Source organism: Ruditapes philippinarum, unplaced genomic scaffold (genome assembly GCF_026571515.1).
Source record: "Ruditapes philippinarum isolate M1 unplaced genomic scaffold, ASM2657151v2 ctg5578_1_1_1_1, whole genome shotgun sequence".
In the NCBI taxonomy this organism is placed as follows: domain Eukaryota; kingdom Metazoa; phylum Mollusca; class Bivalvia; order Venerida; family Veneridae; genus Ruditapes; species Ruditapes philippinarum.
Window position 1 is genome coordinate 57,334 of NW_026867287.1, and position 22,287 is coordinate 79,620.

The 22,287-nt window shown below is 30.9% G+C and overlaps 1 protein-coding gene across 1 annotated transcript; it reads right to left on the bottom strand.

Annotated features, from left to right (window-relative positions):
- Positions 1–777: 777 nt before the first annotated feature.
- Positions 778–18,660, bottom strand: LOC132735522 (centrosomal protein of 104 kDa-like). Its single transcript, XM_060722480.1, has 16 exons — positions 18,638–18,660; positions 18,099–18,240; positions 17,629–17,793; positions 16,816–16,877; positions 16,016–16,088; positions 15,326–15,391; positions 14,875–15,002; positions 14,201–14,295; positions 13,334–13,473; positions 12,281–12,376; positions 6,278–6,325; positions 5,831–5,907; positions 5,216–5,324; positions 3,748–3,886; positions 3,434–3,574; positions 778–2,811 (listed from the first exon to the last, which is right to left on the bottom strand). Exons 1-15 carry the CDS (start codon positions 18,658–18,660, stop codon positions 3,507–3,509), a joined length of 1,431 nt encoding a protein of 476 aa, XP_060578463.1. The 3' UTR covers positions 778–2,811; positions 3,434–3,506.
- Between the last annotated feature and the right edge of the window lie 3,627 nt (positions 18,661–22,287).

Below are 22,287 nucleotides of genomic sequence, written 5' to 3' on the forward strand. Positions count from 1 at the left end.
TTGAATGATATTAAACTGATTCAAAAAGAATGCCATAGCAAACACGTACATTACAGAAATTCAGCATGTTCATAGTTAAGAGAACAAGTACTTTTCAGAAACTAAAGTGACCAATTTTCCAGCTTTATTGGTAGAGGAAGACCTCAGTTTCCCTTCCGTGTATTATTTCATGCACAAACAAGCACCTACTATAAGTAGAACAACCAATGTTCTGTAAGCTAACTGAACAGCTTCTTCACATGGAAAAATCCATAGTCTGTGTCAGGATTCGAGTCTACAGTGATGAGTTGCAATTGGTTTAAAATCAAATAATTTCCACTTAACCACTCAGCCCATGGACTCCACTAAGTCAAAATATCTCCTTTATCAATTTGAAAATCATTTTTTCAAACTGCACTGTAAATTCAATAACAACTAGCCCCCATCTGTTACATCTAGTTATTATTCTTCATTATCATTTAATATTGTGGTCCTCTAGATTATATAATGATAATAATTATAATAATATGTTCTCTATTGTAATAAAATAAATAGTCCAATAAATAATATATCACAAATAACATTACATAAAATTTAACAAAAATAAGAAATGGCAAGGAAGAAAAGTTAACATTTTATGTTAAAAGGAAGTGATAGTGACCTTGTATTTTAGTTGCCTGCATTTTAAACCCAATGACAAGAGTCCCATGGGGATCATTTATGTCATGAGACCTGATTTTTCTATGAAAATGAGGGTTGTCTGTGAAAAATACTAAAATTATTAATATCAACTCTTCAGAAAGTCTGTCATTTCTTTATTAAAACATGTTTTATGTCTTTTATCAGAGTAACATAAAGTGTATTAAGCTTCATTCAAATTATAACATGGTACTGCTTTTATCAAACAGTCTTCTTACTATATAGTTATGTTCAATCTAACAAAGCTATTTCCCTCTATTTTCCATTAAACACATAACTTTTAATAAACACAATATTATCATAAAGCCTACTATTAAACCTGAGATTTTCATAAGACCAAAGTTTCGTGAAATCAATGTTTTGGACTACAGGACTAATTGGCAAAATTTAACATTCTACAATTATTACTATAAGTTTGATTAAATTTATATTGTAGATATTCTGCAAAGGTTTCTTTTTATTGTGAAAATCTGAAATTTGCAAAAAAATAGCAAAATTTAAATCTATGACAAAAATGTGTGCTTTTACAGTATCAAATGTGATTCAAATTAGCAACATACATTTGACACAATATATTTGTACAAATAAATGTTGATATCTCATCGATAAGTCCATTGAAAATTTTTGACACAGTTAACGGCTTGATATTTGAATATACAATTCTATTGAATACACATATCAGCATACAGACTACACAAATAGACTACACGTATGTATTTATATGTATGAAAAATTGATATATGAAAGAATAAAATTCAAGATTTTCACTCACAACATTCATTATCACAGACTTGTGTGCAAATTTTCTTCGGTTTTTGTAACAACCAAACTTTAGACATAAATAGAGAATAATTAATAATGTATTATGTCACTGGTAAGCAGTTTCATACAATTCATTCATGTGTATTTATTTTAAGAGAAATCGAAATCACAAAAAAATAAATAAACAAATAATTAAAACTTATCAAAATGTTCAATTTTTCAAGGCAAGAAAATGTACTTTTTAGTTAACATGACCAAATTGTAAGCCTGATAATTTGAGAATCTAAAATGGATAGTGGCTGCCTAAACAAACATTGCAATTGTGATAATGGGATGTTAAATTAACAATTTTTTAAAATTGTTTTTTGTAAAAAAGGCCTAACAATTTCTTTTTATAACATACATGCTCAGGTTCGATACACGGTCTAATGCAATTGATGATAATATAGTAGATAAAGCCCTATCTGATGAAAGAACACTTGGACAATAACAAAATGTTGCTGAAAACAAAACATTATTTGAACACTGAACACAAAAATCTTAATTCTAGTGTATGAAATGTACACCTTCAGGTTTGTAACATTTATTAAAACCAGGTACATATATGTTAATATATGTACCTGTTAAAACCAAATGAAATTGACAACAATTCCTGAAGTATAATAAGTGTAATGGTCGCTTAGGACATAAAGTCATCAAAGTTTGATAACAAAGTGGGATTAAAAAATCTGCTCCAAAGAATTTAGGGAACCATGAGTCACAAAAAGCAGTGTTCTGATTGGCTCAGTTCAAAATCGTTTCCAGTAACAGTGACCAAGGATGTCTCAGATAGTCTTAATTGAATATGTATCATCTTGGAGATTGTGGCCAATCAGAAGTTGTGTTGTTATAAATGACATATATCTATAAACAAATAATTTAAGCGGAGCTTTGTTATTTGTCAAATTAAACATTACAAATTGGAATCACCAACAACATACTGATACACCATTATTAGGTCTTAAGATGAGATTTATGTAAAAACCCTTATCAAAAACAACCTATTTCATTGGTCAATTTTCAAATTTTAACATAAATTAAATATCCAATCAGTCATAGTTACAAGTGGTTTATGACTTTAAGATATAAAACTGTTGAACAATTATGCAGGAAATAACTCATTATTTTAGCACTTAACTGACTATATCACGGCTAATATACTAGATAATATACTAGAGAATACATGTAAACTCTAATAAATGGCTGGCATGTGTATTGAAATATTTATTGTTTGACATCACAAGCATCATATGTGTGTGTGCCTTTATCTTGGTGTCTTCTTTAATCCCTTCGGTGCAGGCTTCCCCCTTATTGTAGCTCCACCAGCTTTCCCTGAAAAAAAATAATGATACTTCATGTCTAATTTAAATAAAAATTGTTTGCCATACATACATAATCCTGGAAGGTTGCACTTATCATTACTTCCATCTAGCACCCATTAGCCATTTTAGTCATAGAATCAAATTTCATACTTTTTTAAGGTAAGTACAGGTATGAGATTTTTTAAAATGGGAGTTAAAAATATGTTCATCCCACCCTACATATATAAAAGTGGCATCATGCATCCTGTTCACAGCACAAGTAAGAGTCAAAATAAGTTTACATTTTACCATATTTGCTTCAAAACATATATTCTACTTTTAATGAATATTCATTAACCAACATGACATACAGGAAATTTCTGCAAATAGGCTTTGGACATGTTGGCTGCATCTGTTATACTCAGCTGATAAAAAGAGTTGGACAGTCTTTTTATATTTTATTCTAAACATTTCTTATTATCCATTTTTGGTCAAACATGATTAAAGAAGTCAATGTTTTGTAATACATGTATATCTCTAACTTTACTCCCATTGCCACCAAAAACATGAGGATACCGTCACTTTATGTTTGCATCGGCTAAAGCTATATATATCCTTTTTCTGCATTAGAAGAAATCTGAAAGTAAAATTACCTTGTGGTTTATTTAGTGCCAACAGACGTCTAGGATTTTGCTTACAGCCATCTTTTGCCATAAGATGGTTCTTTCAGCCATCTTCCCCTGAAATGTGGTTTTGATGACATAATGGACAATGGTTCATCCCTGATTTTGCAGCTGTAAAATAACAAAACATAGATACCCATTAGAAGATGTTTGATGCTAAATATCTCAGCTCTAGCTCTTAGGGATTTTTAAAAGAATTTTTTTTTAAATTTCTACTATATACAATAATTGCATTTCTAAGGCCTTTAATCAATCACATTACGAGAAAAATAGATTGCTTGTACCGTTACAAGCTTTCTCGGCCACGTGCTGCTCGTGTTCAGGTTTAGTTATGGCTTCAGTACATCGGTTACACTTGGCGTAGTTAGATTTGGCCTCACATTCTGTCAGCAAATGATCGGTGTAGCTGGCAATTTCCACAACCTGAAATTAATAATCATGTCAAAAAATGAAAAAAATGTTAACTCAAGATATCATGAATGCTAAGGACTTGAACATAACCTTAATTAATCAATGGAATAAGTTGTAGCCATGTAGTAAGAATGGGCTTTCAATCTAGTGATAAGGTTCATGCCCTACTATGGTCACAACCAGGTGCCCTCTTGAGACACCAGTCCTGGTTAGTTCAATTAAACAAGACTAAACAATGACTATCCCATAATCTACTAGACCTGTAGGTGATTAGCCTTTGCCACCAGTATAGAGCCAAGCCAGATTGTACCTCTATGTAGTCTGACTAGGTTCTATAATGTTGGTAGTATCACTTTTTGAATTTTATACTGAAATCCCTTAAACATTGAATGGAATGGTCCAAATTTAAAGCTGGTCAAATCCATTATACAAATTCAGCAGGTTAAGGGACATTATAAGTTACAAACACTTATTTCATAATGTACTTGAAGAAACATATTTATACTACTCATCTATAGCAAAACCTCTCGAGCTCTCTCTCCCTCTCTCTCTACTCAGCCTTAACTATTGGTCATATATAAAATAGTATATAAAGTAAAAACGCGTTTACATTTAACAAAATGAAGGACACAATAAATATACTTAATTAAAAGTTCTGAACCATACCCTTAATAGTTACTAGAACTCCGCGAGTCGGATGTGTCGCCTTATGAACAATATAGTTTAGGAGAAATGGCCAGGACAAAAATGAAATATGAAAATTAACAAAGGGCAATAACTCAAAAATAAGTAGTGCAGAGTTTCTTGTACACTGCACTTCTTTTTAATGAGATCTATCATCCTATGAAGTTTCAAGTCCATAGCTTTTATACTTTAGGAGAAATTGCTCGGACAAAAATAAAGTATGAAAATTAATTAAGGGCAATAACTCAAAAATTAAGAAGTGCAGAGTACCGGTTCTTAAGCATTGCACTTCGAGTCATTATAAGAAGCATGCACACCAAGTTTGAAGTCAATCCAACTTATAATGACTGACTTATGCTCCAGACAAGCTTAAGGGGAGGCCTACGCCGCTGAAGCCGACACCACTGACAAAAGTAACCCCTATATGTCGCCTTTTCAAGGTGACACAAGAGATTTCTGATTGAAAAAATTAACACTTCTGACAGCCACAAATACACTTATATTGGTGATACACAATATTTTCTAATAACATTTGTACAATGCCATAAGAAACTATGACTTTTTAAACATTGAAAATACTTGAAATGTTTACAAAACATAAATATCTGGTTTTGAATTGGTAATATAATTACATAGTAATGGAAAAATATTAATTACCTGTTTGCAATTGGCACAACGTTTCAACATTGGACAATTTTTCCAGTAATGCAGATCTAAACCTTCCTCTGTGAAACTAGAATTCTTCTCTCCACAAAATATACATATACTGAAATATAAACAGTTCATGCAATCTTCCCTATTTTGTGTGTGTGTGTTTTTTTTCCAATCATTATTGTTTGTTTATATCAAGACTGTAAAGATCACTTTGGTGGCATGGCTGAGTGGTTAACATGTCTAGCTTTTCTTAGACTAAGATTCAATATTCAAGTAATAATATACAAGTTATGTGCCAATAATGAATGATTTTACAGTATTTATCACTATATATCTACTGCGAGACTACGCAGTAAGGGCTGTTTTTGTATATTTTGACCATTTCTGGCTAATTTACATGGATTGTAAGTGTCATTTGCCATGTATGTTTAGATAATTTTCTTGGTTCAATTCACAATATTTTACTTTCAAATACATTTTTAAATACATTTTCAAAATTTTCATAAAAATTAGCATCATTCTGAAGGCATATTGCTTTAAGTCTAGTAGCATGTGACAGTAACTGGTGATCAGATAATTAACTGAAATCACATAATTATATTTATGAAAGCTACTTACTTGTCCATGTTATAAACTGATGTATCATCATCAGGGTCGGGCTTAGGTTTTGTCTTAGGAGCTGCTTTCCCTCCTTTCTGTAAAATTCATCATATTAACACTAATTCATTAATTTGTCACACAATTTTGAACAAATAAACCTACACTATTTCTTCCTCTATACAAAGTACAAATTTTAAACGATAGGCAAAATGTAATTCATGATCAAAAGCTATGTATAAAATAAATATGGACAAAAATGCTGATGTTCCGAATAAAAGTTAACGTCTACATATTACATAGCTTTGAAAATTTACTTAAATTTAATCAAGATTATTTCTTATCATTATAACTGATTTTAAACAATCAAAAATTATCTTAAAGTTAAAGTTAAATTCCTTTTGTTCTATTTTTTATCAAAACAAGTTTGTTTTTTTTAATACAACTTCAAATTATAACTACTCATACCTTAAGACCTTTTTTAGCGTCAGCTTTTAGTACATTTTCATCAACAGGCTGCAATATGACAAAATTACAAAATCAGACATATAAATGTATACAGTAAAGAGAAAGGTATGTCAATAGTGGGACATATAAATTTTTTAAATCAAACAGATATCAAGTGTAGATTATATACTAAATTTATAAAAATGAACTGACTAAAAAGTTACAGTCTGAACACAAATGTTGTGTAAGTGGTGACAAACAGACAGACGGACAGTGCAATTTTAATATGCCACCTTTAAAAAAAAAACATATTATGCCAGCTACTGGAGACCATTTTTCATGGACATGTATATAGTAGTACCACACTATCATAGCACTCAATCATGCTATATTTGTATAACCAAAAATCTCTTTCAAGATTCCACAAGCAACATAATTTTACTGCTTATAAATTTTTAGAAAATATTTTATTACAAATAGCTTTATACATTTTAATATTATTGACTTTAAAACCAAACATAACACTAAGAAAGCGGGTGGTGGCCTAGTGGTTAAGATGTCTACCTCACAACCTAGGGATCATTGGTTTGAGCCATACTTGGGTTCTAGGATGCGGACTCCAAAGTGATTTATATAAGTTGCAAGAACTTGTTTTGGAATCAAGCTTAAAAAAATATGTTTAAACTAACACTAAGAATAATCTGCATTATTTAAGATTGTAAACAATTTATAAAAGTGCAGTTCTGATTCGCTGATTTGCATTTGTGACACTAGTCCACAAAAAGATGTGTAGACCGTTAAAAGACATAAAAGATAGACATATAAATTATTCTAGCCAGTCACATACAATATGATGATTATACACATATGTTTCTATAACAAACTAGAAATGTGTCATCATGCCACGGATGCCCCCGCATGCAGCCAAAATTTCAAATGTTATAATACTTAGTTCCAAATTTGTTTGCACAAATTATTTTTTTCATTCTAAGTTCAAAGCCCTTAAAACTTTTCAATGTTAACACAAACCATTTTTATACAATGTTCAAGGCACTGAAATTATTCAGTCTTAACCATTTTTATACAATGTTCAAGGCACTGAAATTATTCAGTCTTAACCTTTTAAAAATAGCATATTGCATATTTGTAGCCAACATAATGGCTATATACATTTCCACAAAAGTATGAGTGCTGGAAGTGAAAGTTCAAAATTTTTCCAACATACAGGAAAGATAAGTTTGTCTAAAATCATTGAACCACGACCAAATTCAAACTTAAACTGCTTATTCCTAAGATGTATCTATATTATTTTCAAAGTGAAAGGGACATAACTCTGCCAAAAAATCATCGAACCATGACCAAATTCCAACTTGACCTGCGCATTCCTTTGACATATCCATATGTTAATTTTGAGTTGAATATGTAACACTGTTGGGTTGATAATGAACAGAAACTGTAAATTTCATATCATTTTCAAAGTGAAAGGAGCATTACTCTGCCAAAAATCATTGAACCATGACCAGATTCGAACTTGGTCTGCGCATTCCAAAAACATATCCATATGTCAAATTTGAGTTGAATGTGTAATATTGTTGGGGAGATAATAAACGGAAACTGAAAATTTCATATTATTTTTAAAGGGAAAGGGGCATAACTCTTCCAAAAATCATCGAACCATGACCAAATTTGAAATTGACCTGCGCATTCCTTTGACGTATAAATATGTCAAATTTGAGTTGAATGTTTAATACTGTTGGGGAGATAATAAACAGAAACTGAAAATTTCATATTATTTTCAAAGTAAAAGGGGCATAACTCTGCCAAAAATCATCGAACCATGACCAAATTTGAACTTGACCTGCGCATTCCTTTGACGTATCCATATGTCAAGTTTGAGTTGAATGTGTTGTACCATTGGGGAGTTAATGACCGGAAACTGAAAATTTCATATTATTTTCAAAGTAAAAGGGGCATAACTCTGCCAAAATTCATCGAACCATGACCAAATTTGAACTTGACCTGTATTTTCTCATGACATATCAATATGTCAAGTTTCAGTTGAATGTGTTGTACCGTTGGGGAGATAATGAACAGAAACTGAAAATTTCATATTATTTTCAAAGTAAAAGGGGCATAACTCTGCCAAAAATCATCGAACCATGACCAATTTCGAACTTGACCTGTATTTTCTCATGACATATCCATATGTCAATTTTGAATTGAATGTTTTGAACCGTTTGGGAGATAATGAACGGAAACTGAAAATTTCATATTATTTTCAATGTAAAAGGGGCATAACTCTGCCTAAAATCATTTAACCATGACCAATTTCGAACTTGACCTATATTTTCTCATGACATATCCATATGTCAAATTTGAGTTCAATATGTGCAAGGGTTATTAAGATAATGAACGGAAACTGATGATGACGGAAGGACGGAAGGACGGAATGACGGAATGACGGAATGACGGAACAGGGTAACACTATATGCCCCTGCCATTATATGGCGGGGGCATAAAAATGTGATAGATATAGAATACATAAAACACAAAATGACATCATATGTCTGTGCCTTAACAACATTTTTAAGGCCATATGTGTCACTTGTCAAAGATACTGATTCATTTGAACTATTTAGAGATTATAGATCTTTACATTACTGTATAAGTGGATATTTATGCATCACAAAAACTTTGCGAATGTCAAAAAGTGGACTTTTTGTGTGCGGAAATATTTGAGAAAATGATTTCTTGAATTTAATACTGTTTTTGTGATATCATTAATTAAGCAGGTGCCTGTTAAGAATTACGCTCCCTTCGCAGCTAACTATGCTGTTGTTGTGATTGTTCTATTCAGTTGTTTAATACCTTTATTATTTATATGAATATTTAATACATTGTTAATTTGATAAAGGACCTGATCACACATTTCATTTTCATATTTTGAAACATTTGAAATATTCTTTTGTTATATGAATAACCAATTGTATTATTAACACATAATTATATAGTTTCATTAAAACATTTGTGAATTTTTAGACCAAACTTAAACAGACAAGCAATGAGAATAATTTGCAATTCGCAAAATTAATATTTCAATGTCGCAAAATTAACCACTAGTACAGTATCCCATTAACAGATGAAAAACAACAAAAATTCTGTGTACTTTCTGATCATCCCTTGTACAGTTATAATTGGTGGGAGTTGACATGTCAATAAGAATGACATCATTTTCAATCTAAACCAATGAAAACTATTATGTAAAAATTTCTTGATCACATGGTCATAATTTGGATAGTACATTTGTCAATCAAAAAACTGTTCAAGCATATCTTAAATGTAGTTACTCATGTCATATAACAGTATATCCCAAAAGATTATAATGAAAGTGGGAGGTGACAATTGAAGAGTCACAGCTCGTAAATTTTAATAGAAAAAAACCCATGGTCAATGTTTTGATAGTCCAGCAGTCAATTCAATATACCTGCATAAGGCATTGTGTTTGAACAAAAAGTACTAGTATGTTTCAAGAATAGAACAAACATGGGTTTATTTATGTACTCTTACCTGTTCCTTTTTCATGTGTATAGTGTTTCCCTTCAGTGTCAAAGAAATTAATTTGTCTTGAATTATAAAAACTTTTATAAAAATTGCTAGTTGAATAGTTGAGCTATTTCAGTGGTGTCAAATTATTTTTAAACCCCCTCCCCCCCATACTAAAGGTCCTGGTTGAAATTGCATTAAATGCATTAGGACCCCCTATGGTCATGGCCACCATTACTAAAAATAGAAAAATGGTTTCTCAAAATGAGATCTTTTAAATCAAGCTTGGTATATATCGCAAGCTTATATGAAGATTCAACATAATTATTATGACATCTTCAAATCAATGATTAATTGTATTAAGAAGATATTTTCTAAAATTTTGGAAATCAAATTATCAGACTGTTTTGATTTTTTCTTTTATTATTTATTTTTAAATGAATCACCTGTGCAAGGAAGGGAAATGTTCTGCCATAAACTTTTCATTACTTTGTGCCCATCTTTAAACAATAAGAGAAGGAAATCGAGATAAGTAAATGACAGGGTAGAAGCAGCTACATAAAAATGTAGCAGGTATACTATAGTGAAAGCAACTTACCATGAACATTTATTGGAACCATTCAAGAATTGAATCTCCATCTCAAGATAAAATGCGCGTTGATCTGAACTGACAGTTAATATCTTCCTAGAAACGTTAGAACGCGGAAATAAATTTTTTTTCAAAGTTCAAGGGGCATAAGTCTGGCAAAATTTATCAGACCATAACCAAATTCAAACTTGACATGCATATTCATATGACATATCCATATAACAAATTTGAGTTGAATATGTACAACTGTCGAGGAGATAATCAACGGAAACTGAAAATTTCTGTTAGTTAAAGGGGCATAACTGTGGGAGAATTAGGGGCATAACTGTGGGAGAAATCATTGAACCACAACACAATTCAAACTTGAACTGCTTATTCCTATCATGCATCTTTATGTCAAATTTGAGTTGAATGTGTAATACCGTTGGGGAGATAATGAACGGAAACTGAAAATTTCATATTATTTTCAAAGTAAAAGGGGCATAACTCTGCCAAAAATCATCGAACCATGACCAATTTCGAACTTGACCTGTATTTTCTCATGACATATCCATATGCCAAGTTTGAGTTGAATGTGTTGTACCGTTGGGGAGATAATGGACGGAAACTGAAAATTTCATATTATTTTCAAAGTAAAAGGGACATAACTCTGCCAAAAATCATCGAACCATGACCAATTTCGAACTTGACCTGTATTTTCTCATGACATATCCATATGCCAAGTTTGAGTTGAATGTGTTGTACCGTTGGGGAGATAATGGACGGAAACTGAAAATTTCATATTATTTTCAAAGTAAAAGGGACATAACTCTGCCAAAAATCATCAAACCATGACCAATTTCGAACTTGACCTGTATTTTCTCATGACATATCCATATGCCAAGTTTGAGTTGAATGTGTTGTACCGTTGGGGAGATAATGGACGGAAACTGAAAATTTCATATTATTTTCAAAGTAAAAGGGACATAACTCTGCCAAAAATCATCGAACCATGACCAATTTCGAACTTGACCTGTATTTTCTCATGACATATCCATATGCCAAGTTTGAGTTGAATGTGTTGTACCGTTGGGGAGATAATGGACGGAAACTGAAAATTTCATATTATTTTCAAAGTAAAAGGGACATAACTCTGCCAAAAATCATCGAACCATGACCAATTTCGAACTTGACCTGTATTTTCTCATGACATATCCATATGCCAAGTTTGAGTTGAATGTGTTGTACCGTTGGGGAGATAATGGACGGAAACTGAAAATTTCATATTATTTTCAAAGTAAAAGGGACATAACTCTGCCAAAAATCATCGAACCATGACCAATTTCGAACTTGACCTGTATTTTCTCATGACATATCCATATGGCAAGTTTGAGTTCAATAAGTGCAACAGTTATTAAGATAATGAATGGAAACTGATGATGACGGAAGGACGGAAGGACGGAATGACGGAATGACGGAACTGGGTAACACTATATGCCCTTGCCATTATATGGGGGGGGGGGCATAAAAATTAGCTTTTCCTAACCTGGAATGATTTATTACTTTTTGTAAGTCTGAAAAACTCTATATAAAGCACATTATAATACTGCACGTTTGTAATGTCATTTTTCATTAAATAATCAGGTCGTTCATATAGATTTATATACACAGTTGCTTTCATTATGTCAAAACAATCGCATATTTTCTGTAAAGAAGAAAGTTTGCTGTGTTATAAAATCATTATGAAAATTCCTTACAGGTTATATGGCTGTATATAAACAATTGTTCGCAATATAACCTGCCCCTTGTGGCCCGGGTTACATCTGCAAACAATCAATTATATAGGACGATATAACCAGTCAGGAATCTTTATAACTAATAACATAAGTATATAACTGAATAATGTAACATACTGCTTTTCCTGAAGCCATATCTTTAAGTTGTTGTAATTGTCGTTGTAAACCTTCTATCTCTTGCTGTTTTTTACTCTCTTCCTCTGCCTTTTGTCGCTATAATATAAAACATTACAATATAATATAAAACATTACAATATAATATAAACATTATAATACATAGATCTTTTTTTTGGCTCATTTAAAAGTCGATATCTGGTCATATTCCCAATTGAAAATAGATAGTATATCATTTGCCCAATCAACAGGAAAAAATTCCCAAATGAAAGTTACAAATTAAAAATACTGAATAGCAAATTCTAAAAGCTTTGCAAATAAGAGCTTTTGGTGCTTAAGATCTAGACAGTGATTCTTAGCATTTATTTAATCACTGCAAAATTTCATTCATGCATTTTTTCCCAATTTTTTAACAAAACATCGCTGAAATTCCCAATTTCATGTGTAAGAGTTATGTTTCAAAAATCCTGGAAAAAAAAATACTGCTTAATATAATAAATAATATTACTATTGAAACTAAATATCAAAATAAGCATGCATTCTAAGCTCCTTTTTGCGCTAAAAAATTTAAGATGGTCATGTCCATTTTCTTTTGTTGTGGACAAAACCGATCATCATTGTTTTGGGAAAATTTCAAAATAAGTACTGACTGGACAGCAAACAGTGCAGACCATGTTCAGATAGCAAGGACAATTGTCAGTTGATCTTGGTCTGTACAGGCCTCAGGCGAAGATTCAGTCGTCACCATCAGACTTAATGGTTTGGTTAAAATAAACGGAGTTACAAATTCTGAAAATACTTACTTTTCAGGACTTTTATTTATTTCACTTGAAAAGAGGAACTTTATTAACTAGAAAGGATATTGAATTCTAATACTAAGTATACAACTGGCCTAAAGAAACTGAGTGGTTCCACACAGAATCCAAACCCATCCCAATCTTGCTCAGATTTAATGGAATTAATCATCTGTATACCTACATAACTTAAAAGGTCTCAAGGCTGACTTATAAATTTAGCAAGAAAACGGTGTTGTAAATATTTCCTTAGCATAATTACCTTAATATCAGATTTGCTTGGTTTTCCATCAATCTGGTCAAAATATTCAAACAACAATCTCCACATTGTATTCTTGCGTGTTTTCTCGTCATCTACAGGGAGATAATCCTTCACCGGTTGACCTGCTTCCTTGTATAATGCTATAAATAAATCAATATATAAATGTAATTCATGCACAAAAAATTGTAATTGGTTGACCTATTTCTTGTAAAATGCTATAAATTAATACATTTAAAAATGTAATTCATGTAATGTTCTCATTTGTTTGAACTGCAAGTTATATCTAGAATGTTCTAGCACTTTAGTAAACCTAGTCATTGGTTTCAATTGCAACTATAAATAAGCACATATAAAACATGAATTGTCTGTAGGACAGCACAGTTGACTATTTTCAGTGCTTGTAAATAAAGAAAAGAAGCTGGAAAATATAAGAATTAACAGAAGAAATTTTCATTCACAAAAATACAAATAATGTACATACTGTGTATTGGAAATTGACAAAAGAATATCATTAAGTTCATAATGGGCCTTATTTCATTCAAAATCCATGCCAGAATTATGGGTCTTGAAAAGTTATCTTGAATTGTATTTCATAAAGAATGAATCAAGTTTAAAGTGAATACAATAAGTAGTTTTTTGAAAGATTAATATTGCAAGCAAAACTTAGACCAAAAATTTTCTTTGTTCACAAAGACCTCCTATTATGCTCTGAAATAAGTGTGAAGCTACAAGCAAATTTCATTAGTAATTGATGAGATATTTTTTTGCACGCAAAACTCTGACGCTGACTCCTAGGTGTCCAATCGGAACATAAGGGCTATTATTCATAATAACCTCAGACTTGATACAGATTGAAAGTAGTTCTACCTTTAACTATTCTCTCAGCCACGAGTCTTACATCTGCAGACGTATGCTGTAACGCAACTACACAGAAATTCATGATGTTGTCCGTCGTCAGACCACTGAAATAATAACAGGTTAATATTTAAGTCACGCCAACAATGAAACCATTATAAGGTTGTTTTTTTTGTTTCTTTTGTTTTAATGCAAATTTCAACACACTTTTGGTCAAATCTTGGCAGTTTGTCCACCCTACTGGCTTTCCTATATAACTTTCTGGTAATTTACCAATTTCTCTGCAACAGACTAATTATCACACATAATTTCTAAATCAGCTGTGAATGACAAATGACAAAAAGAATCAATGTCTGAGATTAAATGTCAAGGATAAATATTGCCTCGCCAAAGGATTGAACCTTGGACCACTTGATTACCTATGTGATGTTAACTCTACTGAGATAAGCACACAAACTGGTTTCCTGTATTGCATTTGGAAATGCCTCTTGCAACAGTTCAGGCAATGATATCATGAACCCCGCGGGGCAAAGTCTTATCTATCAATCTACCACAGCGCCCCTGCTAATTAGCTTGTTTTAGCTCAGCGCCCCACGCCATTTTAACTTGCTTATTCTTGACTTTTCGCTTGATGGGGTCACAGGGCGAAAACAAGAATGGCACAAATCAGCCACCATAACATTTACCTTCTTGAGTCTTTAATGCCAAGTTGTTCATACAGTGCCTCAACAATCTCGGCTCTACTTTGAGCCAGCCTTGGCGCAGGGTTACCTTTCCATGCCTTCACACACTCGTGTGGAACTACCATTGTAGGCTAAAATAAAAAAGATGTTTGTTTTGCAATTAGGACCAAAAAATACATTAATAATTTTTTTCAATTCGGTTATTTAACAATCGGTTCCAGTAATGAAAGAAAGAAATTTTAAAACTTTCAATATACTTAATTACTATCAGATCGTAAAAGGAAACTTTTAAGAAAAAAAGGTTTTATTTTTTAAAAAAAAGGAAACTTTTAAGAAAAAAAGTTTTATTTTTTTAACATAACGATCTAATCAAGTACTGAAAGAATCAAATTTTTAAAACTTTTAAATGTGCTCAATTTACTATCAAATTGTACATGAAAACTGAAAACATTACCTTCACTGTGGGAAACTCTGCCATTTCATAAATAAAATTCTTTGCATCATCTCGATTTCTCACAGCCTACAAAGAGAAAAAAATTGCCTTCAGTAAATATAAACATTGACCAAAAAGATGTGCATAATGTATGCAAGCCTTCAATATGTTATGCCAAGACATTGACAATTAAAATATCTATACTTTAAGTCAGTTATATTCACAGATGATTATCATATAAATAATGAATGGTCAGGACACAGGGAGAGTGATAACTATGTTACATATAAAGATGATAACATAAAATATAATCATACCTCTGTAATACCATATGAGTTTTCAACCTTTTAATTTAACTTTTATTTCACTATACTCACTTTACATATCAAAACTTCAAATTTTGTTAAACAATTTTCATATTACAGTTAAATACCACAAGTGTATCACAAGTGTATTTCTGAAGAATTTTTTTAAAGATGTTTTACTACAACTCTATGACAACTTCTTCACATATAAATAATTCAAAACAAGTGGAGAACAAATCAAAATTTTTATCCACTAAACATTGCAAAACAACATACACCTCTCTAAAATAGCACACACCTCTCTAAAACTTACATTCTAATTCTTAATTTAAACACTACTTCATCAAGTTTAGTCTGAAATACACATATATGTAAAGGACAAAATGTTGATAATCAAAATACTCACAGTATCTCCACTTTTATGTAGTAAACTTGGAAGAGTTCTCTCAACTGTGGTCATAGTGTCAGCTTTAACGAGTCTAAAATTCAAAAATATTTGAATTCATAACAATAATGTACATCAAAACGTGGAATGCTTTAAATTCACAATGTTCAAATTTCATGTTCTTTTTCCCAAACAATATATTTTTCCTTATTAGATTATAATAATTCATGATTTTAGGTCATCATCATTATTATCCAAAATTCAAAGTGTTGCTGAATAAAGTAAGATATTCTCAATTTTGCACACACAATAACTATGAATTTGTGGAGAAATTGATTCTCAAATATTAACGAAAAATTAATCTGATACAAATAAAACCAGTTCTTCAGTTATACACAGCAGCCAGCTCAAAATTGTTTCTTGTATAAGTTTATATTTGGTACTTTGTAGTCTCAATGAAAAGCTACATTACATTATTTTTTTATCTATAAGTTATAGTAAACTTAATACGAAATACTTTATATATAAAGATGCTGTGACACTTTCTCTGACCTTGAAGGTCAAGGTGACTCAGATGTCAAAGTAATATTTCAATATTGCAAAATAAAAGAAGTAAATTTGCTAAGCAATATCTAAATTAACACAGAGATGACGTAAGAAGAAATGAGTACATTTTTCGTTGAGGACTTAATCTCATGAACACTAACGATATCATATGATAAAGAGATTTAAAATTTACTATTCACATTAATATAGTGCAGGCATATGACAGTACAACATTCATTACAGTTTATACTATAGTGTATAACAATATCACTTACTTGTGTTTGTTTATAAATTCAGTGAGTATCATTTTCAGCAGCATTAAACCAGCTTTGAACACCTGTAATCATAAACACATCAGAACTGACAATACATTTGATGCGTGATTTTATCACAAGACACATGTATTACAATGCTAAAAGAAAAGTACTAGTATTTTATTTTCTCATTTACATTTTCTTCCTTTGGTTTGATTACTTTAAACATATTTATTATCTATGCTACATGTGCTAGATTGCTAAACAAGTTCTTGCAACTTATATTGAACACTTTTAAGTCCGTTTCCTGGAACCAACCAGTATCCAGGTGTCATATGAAGAAACATGGATGATTAGGGCTCAAATGTGGATCAATGGGTTGAGAGGCAGACACCTTAATCACAAGGCCACCACCACTCCCCATTTGATTTGAAGTCACACTGAGCCAGAGTGTAAATGTCATGCTACAACTTTCCAGCTATTCTGGTGAAGTGCTCCTCTGATCATCATTTCTAGTACAAGCAGGCACCCAGTACAAACATGGCCAGTTCTACTAGGAGAACAACCTTAATTCATTGCTTTTTCTAGCTATATAACACCAAATCAAATTGAAGAAAGGTTATATAACAAGATATTATGACCAATACAATTAATGATAACAAAATCACATGAAGAAAACTGGTTTAAAAAAATTATCAAAATAATTGATTATTTCAAATGTGTATCGATTATTGATCGACAGAAAAATATCAATGATGCATCGATATAATTTCTATCGATGACAGCTCTATTAATAATTAACTACATTAATGATCATAAACATTGATCACTTACAGCATAGACTTTGTCAGTTATTGCTTTCTTGATAAGGAAGAGAGATGCTCGAAGCATGGTACGTGCATCGTCTTTATTTCCCGTCGATAATTCCTGCATCTGTTTATATACAGCCAGTAACGCATCTTCTCTGTACGACCAGGTCTTTGAATAAGCTTTGGATACCTGTAAAGTAACAGAACTTTATTTTAAAGCATGAAACAAAAATGGTTAACTTAAACAGTGCAGACCTGATAATCAGATAGCAAAGATGTGTCGGCTAATCTTGATCTGCACTGTTCACATGGGTTAAATCAGTTCCTATCAGCAGGCTACCCCTTAATAAATAAAGTTTAATCTCAAACAATTGAATACACACAGATATTTTCTAGGAATAAATTATGTCTTCTTTAAAAGCCATTATCCAATACAACCAATTCAATATGAGGCTCAAACCTAACAATGAGTATAATGAATAGAGAAATACTGACCAGAGGTTCTCCAAATACATCAACAGCAGCAGACGCTTCTCTCATATCCTTCTCTGACAGGGGTTCAGGTTCACCGGTTATACCCCCAACGGCTGAGTCCGGTGGTGGCTCTACGGGATCCTCGTCCGGTACAACCGATGGTCTAAAATAATAACATAGAAGTACATCTTATTTGAGGAAATTTTTACACGTTAAAGTAAAGATGATATTAAACTTATTTTATGATAAAGACTCAATATAATAATTGAGCACATCTTTTGTCGTTGAGGGCTATTAAAAATTTTATCAAATTTATTGTTCAACTATTAATTGTTTATAAGTACCAAAAGGATAAGGAAAATTTACAGAAAGGTAAATATTTGCTATGAGATACTTTTATCTTGAACAATACAATTTATTTTATCAATTTTTCAAGAGCTGAATTTATCATCAAATCATTTTTTTCAAGCTAGAAAAGAAATCAAAAGCAATAAAATACTTGATTACAGTTACTTTTAAATTTTGAAATTTGTCTCCAATGTAAGTCTTGATTGATATACCGTAGTAATAAAATTAAACTCATTTTGTGTAATACATAATTAATAGGAAATACATGTTAAACAGAAATTTTGTGAACATGCAGGCACATGAATGCAAAAACAACATGTAACGGAAACTAGTAAAATTATTTATCATGCAAATGCTTGAAATTATCTTGTTTTAAAAAATGCATGCAGTCTTTGATAATTTAAGCAAATGTTATAGTAAATATATTAATGATGCTCATAAAATTGCATGCATTATATAGCTATCTAGAAATTTATATTTAATTTATAACTTATTATAATGGTGAAAATGACATCTGTTGGTGTTTTAATGACCGGTAAATAATATGTGCTTTATTTAATTTAACTCAAAGTTATATCAAATTAACCAAATATTGGATCTAATTTACTCAATGCTACAACAAATAAACCAAATGTTACATGAATATAACTCTAGTTTACATGTAATTAACTCAAAGTTTTATTAAATAAACAAATGTTGAAAGGAAACCCTATGTTGCAACAAAAAAAAAACTCAAAGTAACATCAAATGTATATATATATTAATATGACTACACTATTTCTAAACAAAGGGTAAAGACATAATACTAACAAAATAAACAATATATTTGAACAACGTTGTTCACTGTTTGACAAAAATAATCTTTAGTTATCTTCACTTCGTTTAATATAAGAAATACTTGAGATTATATTTATCAAGTGTGTATCAAATTTAAGGCCTAAACTAAAATATGTATTGTTTTCCCTCCCGCTTCTTACTCAAATCACTGCGGCCTTATCATTTTATCTTTTTTGCCAATCATATATTGTTTTCTTTTAAAAAACATGAAAGCAAAATCTGTCAATCAAAATGATATCTTCAAATCTGTGTCGTGTTTTGCCTTTGTAAATATACAAACTTGGTTTATATGTTGAATAACACTTTAGTTCTAGTCTTTATAAATATGTTAAGCATACCATTCCCACATTGAAGTTGGTAGCGGCAGGGGAAACAAAATAGTTCTAAGACTGGCCTAAATGCATGTTATTGTGCTGAAAATACGTCGCTTTCAAATGTTTAAGATCAAGCTTGTTGTAATGAATTAAGAATGATAAATATAGTCTCATTGTCACAAATTTATTCGGTGTTAGTATTATATTATTTTTGTATTTAAGATGTTTAAAGCTATACATATACCGACAGTAAAAATAATTAAAATTTAAATTTTGAAAACTTATTCTTCGAAAAAACCTGACAAATATGTTTGTGTATTTCCTGAAGAGCGAATGGCGCATTTTCAAAATATAAAACAGTATAACACAGGATGGTATTTTGTTATGTTTATGAACAATATAATTATATGTGTTAAGTAACAGAAACATTAAATGTAACAGTTTTTTTACAAATCGATCATAAGGTTATCAAAACAACAACATTTCACCCTTTAATATAAAGTTTCTAAAAATATTGATAGCTTGGTACCCTTTCATCAGGACTTTTTTCTGGGATATCAAGTTGTTTGTTATGTTTATGATATTAATGCATTTGTTTAAAATGCTGATTTTTTAACTAAATTTATTTTACAAGTCCAAGGGAAAGGCAACACATTTTGAACTTATTTTGCAATTAATCTTTCAGATTTAAAAAGGGGTTGCTCAATATATTTAGCATCACATACTTTGTGTTGTTCATACAATAATTTTATCGCGTGCATTAATAAACTTTATATTCGACAAATGAACTGATGTGATAAAAACATTGTTGAAAACTTAACGGTCATAATATCTTACTGCTATTTTTATAACATCATATGAACTTTTTGTTAAAGGTTAAAATTTTAACTAGAGTTGCAATATACATGTATTTTCAACTACGTTGTTATTGTAAAATAAATACTTTTAATGTTGATAACCTTTTTTATAGAAAAGCATTTTGATATTGAATTTCGAAATATGCGGTAGGGATTTTAATGTAGGTTGGTTATTCCAATTTAAATGGCACATTCCAATGCCTACAAAGATAATCTATCAACCTTTATTACAAATTTAAATGTAGCGGGATATTGTTGTTTATTACTTTAAAGCGGCCTTTAATTTTTATTTTCCGTCGGAAAAAAACAAGTATGTGTTTTTTCAAATTATGTTTTTCATTAATTTCATCGTGGCAAAGTACATCATTGTTAAACTTTTTTTAAAGAAGCGTCCCGAGAGCTATTTATAACGCATAAGTGACGTTCGTTTTCAAATATTTTTTCTAAAAATAGAAGATCGGGAAACGAATCGTCCTCTTTACTATTCTAAATATAAAGAGCGGACCAAAAAATAGAGGCAGTGTGGGATTTCCTTATTGTTTATGTATTCATCGTCGGTAAATTTTTATCTTCAACCCTAATTATTTCATTTAACAATTATGTGAGACGATTTATCTGTTTAACTTTTAGAAAACCTCAAAGCCGCTTTAAAGCGGTAAAGGTGTTTAATGCAATTAAAATGTATGGTAATTTAAGAGAAGATTGGCGTTAATACTATTTACATGCTGTTTTAATTTTCATGAACCCAAATTTATCTATCATAATATACAAATTTTACCTAATTCTTCTCAAAATATTTGATAATTTTTTGGTAGCTCTACTCAGGCGCCCGTTCGTGCCTGAAATAATGCACGGAAGGGCATCTGAGGTCATCCGCCATCAGTAAAGCTGAAAAAATCGCGATATAACCTATACTATGTTAGTGCACCGTAAAACCTAATAAAAACAACAAATCTATCAATAATTCGTATTATTTCTAAATTGTAAGTATAAATACAATAGTAACTTTAAAGAGATAACGATATTTAACTTAAGTTTCTATATCCTTAAGGTCACGCGCATCTCTATATAAAATGGACCAGAAACATAAAATATATTGTATTTTCTATGCTGCGTGACATAAATAATTGCTAGTATATCAATCTTAAATGGGTTACGTTTAACATATTTCCCTATGGTAATAACTAAGAAGAAGTTATGTGTGACTAGAAGTAATGCTAAATAGAAGAAATACATTCATTTAAGGAATATGTTTTATGATATAACGACATGCATACAATATATACCACAAACATCATGCTACAAGTATATTCCAAAACGCTCATAGCGATAATTCACTTTGAGGTCAATTCAACAAATAAATAACTGAAGTTGCATTCATTTTTGAAATGCATATACATTCGTTTAACTTCTTATAGCACTTTAATTATTAGTTAGAATGGAGAATGACACATTAATCTTATGGACTGTTAGGAAGTGACTATAAACTCGCTCATGTTTCATTTTTAATACATTACATATTTACTCATCCGAGCTTCACCTAAATGTTTTCTTATACAGGTGTATGGCTATCTCGTTGAGAGCACTTATGTTATCGACACCAAATACTTGTCAGTTTTCTACAATAATATGTGTGTTATGAAAAAGTCTTTGGCTCGAAATGTATTCTAGTCTGCCATCCCTTCATTAGAAGTAAGACACCATAGCATCCAGGCAACCGCTCCGGCAACACTAACATAAGGGTCTGAGTTATATTTAAATAATTGTTGGACCTTTATCATTTTGATCACTTAATAATAGATAAGGCTTTACTAGTTGACCTTTCATTTAAAAGTTACTTATTAACACATCATA